General features: G+C 31.2%; 1 protein-coding gene, 1 non-coding gene and 1 pseudogene across 2 annotated transcripts; 1 reads left to right on the top strand and 2 right to left on the bottom strand.

Moving 5' to 3' along the window:
* Positions 1-319: 319 nt before the first annotated feature.
* TRNAQ-CUG (transfer RNA glutamine (anticodon CUG)) lies at positions 320-391 on the top strand. The gene has a single exon. It is a non-coding gene; the product is annotated as a tRNA-Gln (tRNA).
* Positions 392-2,109: 1,718 nt separating this feature from the next.
* LOC18611493 (putative clathrin assembly protein At4g40080) lies at positions 2,110-3,508 on the bottom strand. Its single transcript, XM_018113896.2, has 2 exons — positions 2,953-3,508; positions 2,110-2,802 (listed from the first exon to the last, which is right to left on the bottom strand). Exons 1-2 carry the CDS (start codon positions 3,384-3,386, stop codon positions 2,157-2,159), a joined length of 1,080 nt encoding a protein of 359 aa, XP_017969385.1. The 5' UTR covers positions 3,387-3,508; the 3' UTR covers positions 2,110-2,156.
* Positions 3,509-6,100: 2,592 nt separating this feature from the next.
* LOC18611494 (E3 ubiquitin-protein ligase ATL6 pseudogene) lies at positions 6,101-7,594 on the bottom strand (annotated as a pseudogene).
* Between the last annotated feature and the right edge of the window lie 10,094 nt (positions 7,595-17,688).

The raw sequence follows: 17,688 nt of genomic DNA on the forward strand, positions 1-17,688 counted from the left end.
ACATAAATCTATTCCTACAGCTTGGGCAGGTCCATAATCTTTAAAATTCTCCATAGGCATAATGAAGTACCAACATTTACATCAGCAATTTTTGGGCCTAATTAAATTTGTGATAAGCTCTTTGGCTGATTTTAATCACACTATCATCAATTCACCCATTGTTTCCATAGACATGCATAATCTAATTGTAAAATAACTTAAGCAAAATAAGAATATAATAAAATAGAAAATCAGATGGCATTCTCTAAAGCAGGAAAGATGGCCTAGGTCTTTTTTTCTGTCTAGTAAAAGGTATTTACGTATCGAAAAGTTAACAAATGGTCCCATGGTCTAGTGGTCAGGACATTGGACTCTGAATCCAGTAACCCGAGTTCAAATCTCGGTGGGACCTTATTTTTCCTAGTTTTTTGTCTTATTTTTATTTTTACAACATTTCAAATATAGTACTTGATTTTTTTGTCCTTTTAACGTCTGTTACTTGATTTTTTTTGCTTGCCGTGTCTGGGCAATCCTTTTAACGTCTGCAGAATAAAAAACAGACAAATTTGGACGACAGTACTAAACAGTATATTCATTGGGTTAGACATTGAGTTTAGACTTTTCATACAATGATAGTTTTCCATTTTTCCTTTAATTCACTCTTTAATGTTGCCCTGTTCATGCTTCATGTCCATTGTTTCCGTCCCTCATCACATTTTTATACAATTCAAATAGCAAGTAAAACGATTTACTTGCCAAGTAAATAGTAATTAGTTCCAAAATTACTTGCTTTAAGCATTTTCTTCCCTTTATTTTAAATAAGAAAAAAGAGCTGGTTAAATTTGATCTTTCCTCGAAGGAAGTCACCATAAATTGCCAACATGAAATCCAATTTTTTTTTTTTTTACGCGTTGAATGTGTCAATTAAATTTTCGCTTTCTGTCTTCCATCTTTCCATCAAATCAAATAAACCCCAAGACCCCCTTTTAGGATTCGCTTGTGGAATTATGTGAAGGAGGAGCACCAAGGCCAGTGAGTGCGGCTGATAGGATTCCTTGCTTCTAGTCACTTCATCGATGCAAAATTTCAAACTGTCATTACTTTACAACACCTTGTATTTAGCTTTTGAAAATGAGGCTTTATGACACGAATTTCAGTGCATTACGCAAAAAATATTGGCAACATGATTGTGCTCTAACGTTCGCCCACATCCTTACTAGTGGTTAAGTGGACCATGGGATTTGCATTATTATTATTATGATTGAAAAAGAGGGATCCCATGCCTACACCTTTAGTCCAAATGGGAAGTCAATCAGAGTAGGTTACCCCAACAAGTAATTAGGTTGACTTGACTCCTTAATCCGTCGAAATTAATTTTTACAAGCAAACTTTTATGGATCAAAAATTGACCCAATATTATTCAATTTTTCTTTTTATTTAACTTTATTTTTTGATAACATTTTGTTTCGATTTGAATCTTAGTACACGTTAATTTAATCTAATTTTATGATTAATTCATCAATTTAGTCAATTAATTTGATTAATTTTTTATTCAAAAAATTTACTAATCATATCATATATGTTAACAATTGTTTAACTAAATTGTCTCCTATCTCATAAATTTCATAGCGATTGGAATTAGCCGTAGGCAATATGTTAAGAGGAATCGAATAGCCTCAGATGTTGGTGGCGTTGACAAATAAAAATACAAGGAATTCAAAAAAGGTTGGCCTGAACAGGGGACGGAGAGCCCGGCCATTTCAGTGTTAATCGAATGACTTGGTCAAGAGAAAGCGACTCCTTTGATAACGAAAACAAACCTATCTGATTATGTTTTGCTAAGTCTTTATTGAACATTGTGAAAAGTGAAACAAACTTGAGTTTTGGTCCTGACTTTACTCATTCACCAACGAACATCACTATCAATTCATTTTACCAACACCAACAATCTCTTGGGCTTTACAAGGGAAGTAATAATCAAAGATGAGACGTAAAATTCAATTGATAGCACTTAATACCAGTGTTTTTTTTCCAATAATAATTATATTTTTCAACAATTTAATTAGTGAGAAGAACAGATTCTTAATTTGCAAGTGGAAGCTAGCAAGAGCGAGAGCAAAACCCCGAAAATACATACAATCTCAAATTGGTTTATAAAGTAGAATTTACAATCCCCTTCAGGCATATGATTCAACCGACTCATAACTTCGGAAAGAAAGATTATTGGAGCGTAGAAACCTTCCTGAAGAGAACTTGACTGAGTCGCCATGCTTCAGAACTCGCTCCCCGAACCGAGCTGACTCGCTAGCCTTGTTTCTGCTCCCCATTGTCAACAATCTCCCCTCTTCCCTGTACACTTTGCTGCTCCCAACTTGATCCTTTATTTCACTTATTGAACCCCAAACAGCGTCTATCAGCACTTTCTTCCTTTGCGAAAGTGCTAACGATCTCTCTTTACAATCTTCCAATCTCTTCAAAGCACACACCCACTCAACCGAGTCAACGAAGCTCAAACTACTCAGTCTCTCCCTAACCTCACCGACCCGGATGGAAACCTCGTTGATTGATGACAAATAGTCCTCACCCACCAATCCCTGAATCTCCTCCACCAATATGTTGCCATTAGCATGCAAAGAATTGGGGCTTTTGGAAATTTGTTCGAGCAAATTCACCAACGAGTTTATCTCTCTAAGCAACTCACTATTTATCAGGGATGATACTTTCTCTTCTTCTTTATCTATGTCTACACTGCTTGAAGTTGAACATAGAAAGAACCCCAAAATCCTTGATGTTGACAACAGACTTTCAAGGTATAAAGCATACCTGCAAAATTTTTGTTTAGAACTGTTATAAAATTGATATTAGAATTACATTTTTTTTCTTATAAATTTGATCAATTCAGAGAGAAATATGTTTAGAATTTCGTGAAAACAAAAGCACAGACAAAATGGCAAAGCAACAAACAAAACGCACCATCTAACCCAAGAAGAAAGTTCCCACGTTAACGGCGTCGTATTATCTCTGAAGTTGGATAGTTTAAGGTAGTTTCTGCCACCGGTGGCAGGGAAAACAGAGAGCTGATCTTGAAGAATAAAGCTGCCACGTTTGATGATATGATGAATCGTGAATAGACACTTGATGGCAACGGAGGCATCACGGGTGGTCTGGAGGCGGTCCATGAGGGCCTCGATGGCGGTGGCAGCGATGGCGCGTGAGCTATGACCGAAGGAAAGTAGAGCCGCCAAGTGCCTAGGGTCGGGTGGCGTGAAGGGGTCGTGGGTTGTGGCTCTTAGCAAGGCAAGGTGGAGAGATAAGGTTTTGGGATTGGAAAGCAAAGCTGCTTTGCTTTGAGAAGCTTTGTCTTTGATGATTCCTATCAAGTCCCTGAGAATTGTTACGCGCCCCATTAGAGGAACGAACGAAAAAGAAAGAAGAAAGAAATTCGAAGAAGAAAGGAAAAGACTGAGAATTTATGAAGGGCTGGGGTATGATGTGGGGTTGATTTCATTATAGTTGCCATAGCGGCGTTTCTTTAAATGCTCTCACTCTCATATTGCAAGAATTTTTATTTTTTTATTTTCCAGGCACAAACATTGTTCTTAGACACATTGACCTTGAGCACGTGGTCAAACTTTTGGAACATCAGCAGAGATATAGCAAAACATTTTGTTTTAATTTTTTGATATAAGAAGCCAACAAATGTGGCAGAAATATTAAGCTTTAAGAGCTGATGTTTTTGAAAAATCAGACCCTTTCAAGCCATCTTTTTACAAGTTTCAACTTTGATTAATCTTCACTCAATTATGTAAATAATGTGCTTATTTAAAAATTTTGTTGATTTATGACGAGGGTCATTAATGAGCTGAAGTGTCGACTGCTTTACGTGAAGATTAATCAAGTTCAAAGTTAACTATATAATCTGAGTTGCATTCGATTAAAAATACTTAAAATTCAACTTGACCTCTGTCTTGTTAACTGTAGCCAATTCCAATAACTTGCCTTGTTTATGCATCCATCCTCTCAATTCGCAAAGAATAAGGGGAAACTTTTTCAAGGATTTATGATCAGCCATGAAGCTAATGACAGTTGGCTATTAGTTTTTTCCTCTACATTCTAGCCAATTCATAAAGCTGCAAAGAAAGGTTTGCGGTTGCATCATATTTTAACAGCATATTGTTCAAGATTTGAGTTTTAATGATTACGAGATAATCTCACTTTTAAGATAACTCAAACCCAATTTTTATAATATTTTCATCCCATGATCCAGCAATATACTAATGATTTCTTTCACCCAAGACCCCAGCTCATTGACCTGATCACTTCTCAAAGTGATAGCAAGACAGTAGAAAATGCTTCAATTTTCTTTGTTTGAAGAAATTCAAGAGGATTGAACAAATTCCCCCTCCCCCAAATTGCCAAGTAGTATTGAATTAAATAGGTACCACATGCACTAAGCAACCAACACTAGATTGGACTTATTTATTGAGGATGATGACAAATGATCTGCTCAAAATGGGGCTGCTCCATCCACCAATTTGATTATGAGCTTGTAAGTTTGGACAAAAAAAGACAGAGATCACCCACCACCATTATGTAAAATTAAGAAGAGGTAAAATTTTCTTTTACCTTATTCTTTCTATTTATATTATTTAACTATTATATGAAATCTTGTATTTTGTATTTAATTATTTATATTTTATTCATTATAGTTGTATGTTTTATTTTTTAAGTTTAAATATAAATAAATAAGAATATTGAATGTTGACTATATTGTTTTTTTTTTAGATTTGATTAAAATATGAGTAAGTTGAAAATAATTGACAAATTTTTTAAAAGAAAAGAGGTAGATCGCTCAAATGATTCTCCTACACTTGAGCCATCAAACCTTAATACCTCATCATCAAAGAATTACACTTTTTGAATTGTGCCAAAGATTAGCAGCAACAGAAAAGTCAAAGAATTACTACTTGATTGATAGATTAATTCACCTTATTTTGACTCTTTCGATTTGTACAATAACTACAGAGAGAGCCTTTTCAACAATGAAAATTGTGAAAACAAGATTTCTAAAAACAATGGATGATGAGTTTCTTACAGATAATTTAATTGTTTATATTAATAAAGATATTATCAGTCTTTTCAATACAGAGTCAATAATTTATTGAATTTGAATTTAGGAAACATCGTCGGGCATAATTTTCTTAGATAACTATTATAAGTTTTTTTTAAAATTTTTTTATTTACATGTTATATAAAATTATTATCTATTATGAATCTTTTGATTGTTGGTTAAATTCAATATATTAATTTTAAAAAATTTTTATTTTTATTTTTTTTTATCTTTGACCCCGTAACAAAAATTGATTAGCGCCGTCCTTGGCTGAACCTGACTTTGGCTCCCAACAACAAGAGCGTGTTTAATGGGCCTAATTTAAGTCCATCGAACCTGACTTTGGTTTCGTAACATTTGTCTGTCTGGGTCGATTTCAGACTGTCACGTGAAACCCAATCTGCTTTGCGTCATTTTCATACAAGGCGAAGACGAATACAAATACTGGTGCACTTAGTTTACCTATTTTAATTTTAGTCCAATTAAAGTAACAAGATCATTTTCGTTTAGGACCTGGGAATATTCTGATTTAATCACAAATGTTTGAATATTTTGTTCTAATAACAAATGCATGTATCTCTATTTAAAAAAAGTCGTGTCAAATCTTCATTTATTTCCTTCTTCATGAGCGTCTGATTACCCCTAATCTTGCAAAATTTGGCACCTAAAATCCCAAACTAATACCATTTTCTCTAAGATAGAACATGGTTCACGTGTAATCAAAAGTGGAACAGATGATTCTCGTGAATGCGCTACACATGTGTCGCCATGACTTGGTTGCGTTGTTTACAAAGCGATTCATCTCTTCTCCGACAAAGACGTGGCGTAACCTTTCACCATTACTTATGGACCAAACTTGTATTAAAAATTTAAAACTTGGTAATATGAAAGATCCTCGCCTAAATTTCTTTACCCCCACTTCCACATTCCAATCGAACCCCATTCAGATGAAGATTCCGTTCAAAAGGGTTCCACCCAAAAAAAAAAAAAAGGAAAATCAAAACAATACTATTAAGCAAGATTAAAATGGGATAAATCAGGATTACCATAGTATTTGTTAATCCATTCTTTCCCAAATTAATTTTCTCATTAGTTTTGATGGAGCTGTGATTATCCAAAAAGAGAATTAAACTAAAAAACCAAAACCCTAAACTACTTTAATTTTATAATTACAGTAATACACAGACTGAACAACAGTTATACCGGCAGCCGAGCCGAGGATTCGTCGCTGTCAATTTGTTCAACCTTCAAGTTAAGACAACTTAACTTCCCTTTAACGGACGTCAACCCTCTCCATGAATTCGACCCATCTCCATCTCCAGCGCCACCTTTCTGAGGCTTGACGGAACCCATCCTCGAAACAAACGGCGGAGTCCTTAAAAGCACCCGCCTATCAATATAACTCTTCCCTCTACTACTTCCTTCGCCTTTCCTAGAACTACCTTCCCTTCCCAACACGACGTCGTAACTCCTCGTCCGCTTCAACCTCCCGCTTTTCGCAATTTGCTTCTTAATTTCCTCTGGCAATCTCAAGGTATACCTTTCCACGTTCTCCCCTGGCTGAATCAGTGAGTGACCCGTCGAGTGCGATCGTGGAAACTTCCCCGTTATTTTCCCTCGCGGTCGGGGTTCTTCATTCACGTCAATGACGAACTCATTTTGTTCTTCAACTCGTTGAGTTGTTGGAGGACTCGACCACTCATTATTATTCGAGTTCAACTCAGTGACATTTGAGCTTGACTCTACTGGTTTCCCATCGGAATCGGGAGTGAGTTTAGCTCGACAAACGGGACAAGTCACATGGTATTCCAACCAAGCGTCGATACAATCGGGATGAAACACGTGACTGCATTTCGGTATCAAACGCAGCGCTTCGTCGTCTTCGAACTCGCTTAAACAAACTGCGCATTCCAACGCTCCTTTCCCCATTTTAAGGTCCCTCACGCAAGAATATATAAAGACCGGGAAACTCTCAATCACGGCCGAATCAAGACCTTTCCGCCGAGACCTTTCGCCAGAGGAAGCTGCAGCGACGGCGGACGCGGTGGCAATGGCGTTGGATTCGTTACACTGGCGGATGTAAATGGAGAGGAAGCCAACGAAGAAGAAAGCGCAGACGAGGACCATAACGACGATAGCCATTGAGGGGTCGAAGTGAGAGTAAAGCCCGTACGAGTCTCCCCTTGGTGGCGCGGTTGGCTGCGCCGCTGCTACGACGACCGTTACTATGTATAAGAAAACCCAGCGTCTGAGATTTAACATTCCGGCCAAGGGAATCAAGATTTGGAGAAAGAAATCGAAACGGTTTACTCACTTGCACTCTTTTTAACTGAAATTCGGGGTTGGGCTAGACCTCGCATTGTTGGGCTAAATACAAGAAGCAAGAGAAGGAAAATAGAAGACAAGAATCGGAAGGATAATAATCAGCGGTTGCCGTGGGCGGGAAGTAAAAATGGAGTCGTGGATGCTGACGTCATCCTAATATCAGAGGCTAAACTTTGGACACGTGGATGAGTTCGATTGAATTCCTAGTCGTAAAACCTAGATTAGCTTAAGTGTAATAATTTTCTGGAAGAATCTAATTCTTTCGCCGCTTTGGCACATTCAATCCAGTGACTAAGAAACGATGGGCTGAAGGAAGAAAACGGCTCCGAGTGAAGAAAGTGAAATGAAAAGGACGGGAGGGCCAATGTGTTAGGGATAAGGTTTGTTCGGCTTGATTTCTTAAAAAAAATAAATAAACTGTTTTGAGTTTCGATCTGATCCTTTTGTTGTAATTGCAATATGACTTCATCGGTATTGCAATTTGTAATTCCCTTTTTCCTAATTGATGTGACATAATCATTTGCTCCAAGATCAGGATTATCGTTGAATGTCTCGTTTTTTTACTAATCGAGTCAAAGTTCGGCTTTTAAGGCTTCTTAATCAGGTCATGATTTTGTCACGCTTTGCACTTTGTTAAGTGTTAAACTGACTAATTTGCTTTTCCAGCAGCCCTTGTTTTCCAAACGGAATAAATTAGGGGTTTACCGATGCTACTAAGCAATACCGTAATAAAATTGCCAAAATTGAAAACCGGCACCTGCACTATATCAAATTTTAAAGATTTAATCATTAATCTATCACAATTTTAAAAGATTTAAATTTTTATCAAATGTCGGATTTCGAATAATCCTTAATCATGAGATTATTCAATTGTTAAATTAGGTAACATGGCATAATTTTGATGCGTTGCATGACAAGTGGACTTTGCTAGCTGATTACTTATTTTATATCAAGTTTTCTTTTTTGTATAAATTATTATAATAATAGTAATAATCTGATAAAAAATTTAAAATAATTAAGTGAAATAGAGTGTCACTTGACAAGAAAAATATGTGGCCAGTCAACCAATTTGGTGGCTGAATATTTACACTATTAATAATTGTCTTTAATCCATGCATTGAATGAAAATACAGAAATTAAACTCGTTGAAATTGTAATATAGAGATTAAATTGTTAATATTGATATAGTATCAGGATCAAATTCAATTTGGACTTAATAATGAAAGGGGTTCTTTTCAAAAATACCTCATACATAAAGTGTTTTTTAAAATAATCCTCTTTATAGTTTTAACTATTTTTAATTAAGAGAAATTAATTTTAAATAAAATTACCCTCAATGAAATCGACCCATATGTTTAGGTTCGCATCTCAAACCGACTCATATCCTTTAAATTTTTCTCACTAGATCATTCATCTCTGGAGTATTTTTTACCAGAAAGAAAAACCTTTAAGCATTTTGAATATTTTAGAGTAGTATTTGATACACGAGGAAAAACCTTCAAACATTTTGAGCATTTTTAAGGATTTTGAAGTGATTTTTTATATATGAAAAAAAAAATTTTGAGCATTTTGAGTATTTTTTACCAAATAAGCATATTCGTTGATTATGTTGTTAAATGAACTATGGTGTATTGTTTGAAGTTGTTGATTTTATTAAATGAAATTCAGTAGTTTTGTGGATTTTAAGCATTACATAACTAGTTTTTAGACATTACGTAATTAGTTTTTAGGTATTACATTACTAATTTTTAGGTATTACGTGACTAATTGATATGGTATTGCATGACTGGTTAGTAAGATATTACGTGACTAGTTTTTAGATATTATGTGACTTAAGTATTGCCTAAAAATTAATCACGCATGCTTTAAAAAGTGGTGTACAAATATAGTTTTATGATTTCTTCGATTTCTTTTAGAGTAACCATACGTCAAGAGATCAAAATTAGATAAGGTTTGATGTCTGATTTTTCCTTTTTATTGACGAAATAGCTGAGATTCCAAGAGAAATTTTTTCATGAAACGATGAGCAAGTTGGTATGCCTCGATGGGGAACTTTGCGTGATGAGGGCGAAAAAAAGCTAACGGCCTCGGCCTATCTAACAGATTTGTGGGACAAATTTTACAAGCCATAGCCCATCATTTTTGGGGTCCAACTTTGGATTTTGCCTGGAGAAACATGTAAATGACATAATCTCCATTCAATGTTTTCAGATCGCCTAGCTAACACCTCCTTTAAAAAAACACTTAAAATACCAAGTGACATTATTAATGTAAAGAAAGTTTGTGTTTTTTTTAATACAAGAGGGAGCATTATAACTCCAATGCATAATTAAAACGAATTTATTTAATTTGGTTTATGAATGTGAAATTGAGACAAGTTTCATCCTTATCCTTTTTGAATAAACACCAAGTGGACCGCCATCAATTAAAAAATTATTTGGAGTAGTTGAAAACATTGTAAATTAAGAACCCATCCAAATCACCTTCCCTATTCACTTATAAAACACTCCTTGTATATCTAAACATACGGAGTAGTATTAAATAACCTTAAGAGCTCTCATGACTCTTACCCAAATTTAATTCATATATAAATACTACTTATAAAATGTATTTGCAAGTTGTAAGTTGTAACAAATGGGTCAAACAAATTGATAATGGCCCCTTCCAACAGATAATGGTAAAAGGTGCTCTGGAGCCAAGACCTTGTGTTGGCTCGATTCTCCTGGGATATTGAAAGTACAAATTGTGGATCGTGTAAATTAATAACAGAACGTCAAAGACTCTAGACTATCTTATTTGGCAGATAAATCCTCATCTTGCCCTCCCTATCATTTTTCAATAAGGTCAAATTATTGGTGTGATTTGGTCAGTCGAGTTAGTGAAAAGCTCAACTTCAGCTGGAATTCCATACTAAAGTAAAAGTTTGTATGTTGTTTCAATCAAAATTTATTAAAATAGTTATAATATTTTAAATAATTTATGAACTATAAAGAAAATTTAAATAAACTTATATTTTTATTGAATTTAATCATTTATTTTTATTTTTAATCAAATAAATTTTCATGACTAATGATAAATTAATTATTATTAATCAAAATATTATTTGTCATTTTATATTATGTGACTTTGATATAAAAATTCAAAAATATAATGCCATCATATCCTGTCTTGAGTTTAAGCTAAATATAATGTAACGATTGTCCAAGTAAGTTCCATTACTTTTTCTAATTTACTTGGACAATCGTTACATTAATGGAATTAAATTTGAGTTAGACAAATTCATGGTCTTGGGTTAGGCTCAATTGATCAGCCTACTATACAATGCTGACTTCAAATTCCAACTTGTTTATTTTTCTGCTTTTTGTTGGAATAGATTATGAAACAATTACTATATGTATTAATATTCACTTGCAATTATTTTGTTGAATATTATGATAACTCTAACAGTCTAACTAATGAATATATAGACAGAGTACCCATGATATAAGATATGCTTCAACAGAATAGTTCAAGATTAGCACATCCCCGTTGCAACTAGCAATAGATATGGTTGGAGCAATAATTCAAGGTGTTACACAGTTATTGTACTAATTTTTATTCAATAAATCTTTATTAACATATAATCATCTTAGCCAAAAGACAAGTAAATCTAGAATGAAGAAATCTAGGCAAGTAATTATTACAAATAATTAGTTTTAATAGTTCCAGATATTATTACAAAAAAAAAGTTTTAATAGATTTAGGTATTATTTCAAAAAAATATATTCATAATAGTTTTATGCATTATTACAAAAAAAATAGTAACTTTACATATTTTAAAATTTAAATAATTAGCATTCAAATATTATGTCATTATTTATTATTTTAAAAAATAAAGTTTGAAAATGTATATTAAAAAACATGTGTTTTAAACTTTATATTTTCATATACTTGAATAATTTTGTAAATGAATATTATATCTCAATAAAATACTTTTATTCTAATCCCTACTAAAATGCTTTTAGAGAATACATTTCTTTTATATTCTTTTTTCTTCTTTGAATCTTGAGTTTTCACATGATTTCTTTCTTTTTTGTTATGGGAAGCCTTATCAGATGCCTTCTCTCTTAATATAATAAAGCCTCTTAGATTCAGAGCCAATATTGTTTAGTGCACAACACATGTAATTAAAGAAAACAAAAGAAAAGTTCTTTCCTTTAACTTTGACTTGCTATAAGGTAGTGTTTCTTTTAAGTTCTATATCCTTAAGAATAAAAAGTAGATCAGTTAAAGTGTGATAGAATTTCAATGTGAATGCAAAAAAAAAAAAGATAGCCTAAATATTGGTGAATTTTTATATAAAAGATTTACTTATTATTTTTATTAAAATAACTTTTTGGATGTTTTTAATTTAAAGAAAATTGACAAAAAAAGTTAGTATATGTAGTTAATTTTTTTAAATGAATAAAATTGAAATGTTGTATATCAATTTGAATGAAATAATAGGTTGAATTTTGAAATAAAAATTTGAATAATATTAGATATTAAAGTAAGTATTTAGCCAAATATGATATTTTATATTAGGATAAAATATTCTTGCTCCTTAACTTTTAGACATAATTTTAGATAGGTTTATTAGTTTTCAAAATGGATAATCCGTCATAAAAAGTAAACATCATTAACAAAAAAATATAAAAGGATTAAAATTCTTTTTTGCTTTTTCTTATTTTTTTTCTCAAACAATATGACAAGTCGAACACCCCATGGTAGGTGCTCCCCAAGAGAAGGGAGCACCGATCAAGTGCTACTAAGGGGAGGGGAGCACAGAATTGGGAGCACTAGATGCACTAGATTGGTGCACCCCTAAAATTTTTTTTTTTGCTCCCCTAATAGTGATTTGAATGAGTTTCCCCTTTGTCAGATATTTCATTTATTAAGTCATTCATTTGTGAATTCTTATATACGAAACTTGAAGAATAAAAATAGAGATGATGATGTTATTGTGAACAAAGACCGGATATAAAGCAAATGTTTTCTTACATTGTTGAAATGGTTTAAGTAAAATAGACCTAAGAATCTAGAATCAGTAAAAATAAATAATTTCAAGATAAAAAATGAATTTATGCAAGAATGATTTATCCTCAATGGCAAGTTGAATAATGTGTATTTATATGCTTTCATGAATTGTCAATTCTGTTGTACCTGTTATAATAAATTGTTATGTATCTTTCTCTGTCAATTTCTCTTGAATAAAATAACAAAACTTCATACGTAACAAAGCATGTAACCTTGAATAAATTTTCAAGGTTTTAGGATCAGCCATGAGCTATATATGAGATACATCCTAGGCTATTCATAAAGTTGCAAAGAAAGGTTTGTGGTTGCATCATTTTTAACAGCATATTGTTCAAGATTTGAGTTTTAATGATTACGAGATAATCTCAGATTTAAGATAACTCAAACCCAATTTTTATAACATTTTCATCCCATGACCCAGCAATATGCTAATAATTTCTTTTCACCCCAAAGATCCCATCTCATTGATCTGCTCACTTCCCAAAGTGATAGTAAAACAGTAGAAAATGCTTTAATTTCTTTGTTTGAAGAAATTCAAGAGGATTAAATAAATTCTCCCTCCCCCAAATTGCCAAGTAGTATTGAATTAAATAGGTACCACACTAAGCAACCAACACTAGATATGACTTATTTATTGAGGATGATGACAAAGGATCCGCTCAAAAAGAGGCAGCTCCATCCACCAGTTTGATTCGAAGCGTCGGGTGAGTAGCCATTTTGATTAAATGCCGGTGCAACTAGATTTCAGAATTTTGTATACGCTACCGTAATACTATATGAACACAATATAGATTTAAACAAGTTTGGATTTATGTTAATCGTGTTTTGTATATTAATTATATTGACGTGGTTTAAATACGAATAAATCGTGTCAAATTTGCTTAATCCATTTAAGACATATCTAAGACACTAATACTTAATCGTGTTATCGTATTACGCGTATAACTTATGATCTGTTTATTTTATTGTGTTCACTTATCATGTAGATATGTTTATTACATGGTTAATACTCATCTATTGATCTATATAAATACTAATATTTTTATTATTATTAAGATTTATTAGTATTGAATTTTATTATATTTGTTAAATATTATGATATTTATAATTTTTTGTTATAAATTTGAATATTAGAATCGTATTTTACTTGTATATATTTCAATTTAATCGTATTAATATGTATTAATCATATCAATCGTATAAACAAATCATAAATCATATAAATTTTAATCGTATTAATCATGTTATATCGTATAAAATTTGACCTGACGCATTTAACAAAAATATTAATCGTGTCATATGACATGATTATTAAATGAATCCGTATACGTATTCAAGATCTTGACAAAATTAATTAATCGTGTCATATTTTTATTTACTGGTATAATTATTAATATCCTGAGTTTACACAATATGATTAAAATATAAATACACGAATTACCAAATTTAGGTACAACTATCACTTCTATTCACAACCACACTTCATATTCTTCCAAAAAGCCATTTAATTAAAGATGCGCTTTTATATTATAAATATATGTTTAGCTTAGAAACCAAGCTCCAACGTGAATGAAAAGAACGAAGTCTAAAATAAATAAACACATAAAGAAAACCTTCAATGTGACATCGATGTTAATCAATCATTTTGTTTATTCTACAAAATGTAGTGAAGACATGAGACTTTGATTGGAAGAAAGCTTGAGCGTCCCTTGATAATTAATTATGTGGTAGCATACGGTAAAATTGTACCATGCCATAATAATTCTATTTATTCCATTCCTTCTGGTCATGGGTTTTCTCCTCCAGTAACTTTTTTATGCTACCACTTTTTTGTTCTCTCACTCATCTCAAGAATATGAATCATTCTTAACATAAAGATCTTGGAAAAAGTTGATGAGTAGAGTACCAAGGTATTGTCTTTTCTTTTGAGAGTTAACCAAACTACAGACAGGGAAAGTAGACCGAGAAAAGTTAACAGGGAAGTTGTTACTTCTTTCCACAGTGGAAGTAGACAAAATTCACAGCCTTTACAATAGTGAAAACTGTTGGCAAAATAATGAAGTATATGACAAATATAATTAGTTTGAGGCATGATTTATTGTTTTTAAGAATAAATTTTATTTTTAAAAATATAAAATTCCATATAAAAGAACTAAAGTGGTTATCTCTAAGATTAAAAAGATTTTTCTTAATTAGTTTGTACAAACTATCAGAAATACTAAAAATAGCATAAAATCGAGAGGTGTGTTTTGAATGATTAAATCAAAATACAAAAAAAAAAAGGAAAAATTAAAAGGTGTGTTGCTGATTTGAATGACTTTGGTGCATGGTATTTATTCGCTTAGGATAGAGAAAAATAAAATTGACTATCAAGAGATAAAATATCACTTGGACTTAGCCTATAGGGAGTTTGTTTTTTCACAAGTTTTGATCCAATCTTATGTGTGTGCGGAAATCCCCATTGTACTTATAATGAGTTTGCTTATATAAAATACTAAAATCTTTTGTATTTACATAATGTGAGATAAAAATTTTATAAAATATCACTATTTTTCAAACAAATGCAACTTTCCAAAATCAAAATTGGTTGTTTCATTATTTAAAATTTGGTAGATTTTAATGCTCAAAAACTTAAATTAAGAAAAATCTGTTTTGCTTGTTACAGCAAATACCTTGGATTTGCATGTCTTGGACTGTCTAATTATTACTAAAATTGTTTCTCTCCTCGCTGATGCTGAAGCCATTGCCTTTCTATTTATTGGGAAAAGAGATGTGCTGTGGGCTTCCATCTCAAGCAATTGAGATACATACATCATCCATACATGAGCTTTGTTGCATCTCACCCCTTTTGCCACCCTTTGACCCAGATACCCATCATATAACATAACAAACTGTGAAACAGTTGAGAGGCTCTTCGGAGTGCTACGTGGCACTCCATCAGCCTCTTCAATTCCTTTTTGTTTTCTTATAGCCTTTTGCAATATGGTGCTTCAGCCTTTGGGTGCCTTAACAAGATCAAGGAAAAAAAAAAGAGTTGAAGAAAAAATATACCAAAACAGAAAATAGAGGAGGAATTCAGTTAAAAAAATTCAAAATTTTATTATAATTTTTTTATATTATATATTTTATTATTTTTAAAAGATAATATCTAATATTTTACTTTAAAATGAATAATAAAAATACAATGAAATCTGATTGCATCATAAAAAAAAAATCTCCTTTCTTTCTAAAAAAAGTAAATAAAGAAAGTCAGCACATTTCATCACTTCTCTGTTCCAAGGAAAATACAATAATCTGACGGCCGGTGGGCCCCACTCATAAGAAAAGCCCTACCGCATGTTTGGTAGGGGACACTATTCCTTACAAAATTTTCTCTCCTCATTTTGTTCGTTTTTTAGGAAGGGATTGCCATTCCAAAAAATGACTATTTCTCCAAACTTAGTAAAAATTTGGAATAGTTAATATCACTTTTTTCATGATATTAGCTATTTCACACTCATAAAAATAAAATTTAAATATTTTATATTAAAATGTCCTTATTTACTTTCAAAAATTACAAACTTAAACTTATAAAATTAATATTTTAAATTAAAAATTATTAATTATTAATATTTTCATATTTTAATTATAATAAATTTAAATTATAAATACAAAATTAATATTATAAAATATTAAAATTTTAAATTATTAAGTGAAAATATAAATTAAAAAATGAAACATACAATTAGAGAAAAAAATAAATCTTATTATAATAAAAAGTTTAAGTTTTAAACTATATATTATAAAATATTTTGAACTTAAACATTAATTAAAAGTAATAATATTTTAATCATAATAATATTTAAATTTTAAATAACATATTCATATTTTAAAATTTTAATGATTAAATGATAAATAAAATATTAATATTTAAATGATCAAGTATTAATATTTTAAATAAAAATATAAATTATTAATATTTAAAACATAAAATTAAATAAAAATAAATAATCACAATAACATTTAAATTATAAATACAATATTAATATTTTAGGAATTTAATAGTTAATTGATAAGTAAAAATGTTATTATTTAAATGATAAATTATTAATATTATAAATAAAATATAAATTATTAATATTTAAAAATAAAAAATAAAATAATCATAAAAAATCATAATAACATTTATTATTATAAATTAAATATTATTATTTTTAATATTAATGATTAAATTATAAATAAATTTAATATTTTAAATAAATTATAAATTATTAATATTTAAAAATAAAATAATTTAAAAATAAATAATCATAATAAACATTAAAAGTATAAATAAATATTACTATTTTATAATATTAATAATTAGATTATAAATAAAATATTAATATTTTAAAAATAAAATAAATAAATATATATAATAAAAAATATTTTTATTTTTTTATCCTCTATTATTTTCTTTTTTTTTAAATTAAATATTGTAATAAATTATAATAAATATTCCTACACTATTTTATTCATTGTACTAAATTTAATAATAATGATTTTATTTTATTTTTATCTATTTTTATCTACTTCCAAGTAAACAGTGTTAAACTTGAAATCATCCGGTGGGCAGATTCCCTTGACATGACACTGACAAACTTTTTCCTATCTGTCAATGTTCTACGAGATTCAGTCTCATGTCGAAACGTGGCCCAACTGTACAGGGTACCCATTGTACCTACTTTCTAATTACCCTCTGTAAAAGCACCTTCTTTCTTAAGACATTCCCCTCTCGTAGAATCTGTTTTTATGTTTTAACTTTTCCGCCTTTTTTTTTCTTTTGGATAATAGTCGCCTGTCGCCCAAAAGTCCATTAACCGTGCCGGAAAAGATCCCTAATTCAATTAAATAATATAATTAAATTAAAATATTCGATATTTAAATAATCTTCTACGAACCAACTCCATAGGAATCAGCGCCGCCTCTTACTGGCTACAGAGAAAAGAATGAATTAGTTTTTTCCCTTATTTTGTCGTTTTGTTGATTGCTTTGCAAATAGTACTCAACACACTGATGAATGACACGTGTCACGAGAGGGTCCATGGGCTCCACCTCTGCTCTGAGTTTATTTATGTTCGTGCGGATTTCGTGGAAAACGAAATGAGGGAAGTCGAGACTCTGAGACCGCTCAGGGCATTGGCCGTTGGGCGCAGTGGACGAACGTCGTGTTGGCGCAAAAATGGCGTGCATGAGCGTGG

The sequence above is a fragment of the Theobroma cacao genome, chromosome 1 (assembly GCF_053813885.1).
Source record: "Theobroma cacao isolate CCN51 chromosome 1, ASM5381388v1, whole genome shotgun sequence".
Taxonomy (NCBI): domain Eukaryota; kingdom Viridiplantae; phylum Streptophyta; class Magnoliopsida; order Malvales; family Malvaceae; genus Theobroma; species Theobroma cacao.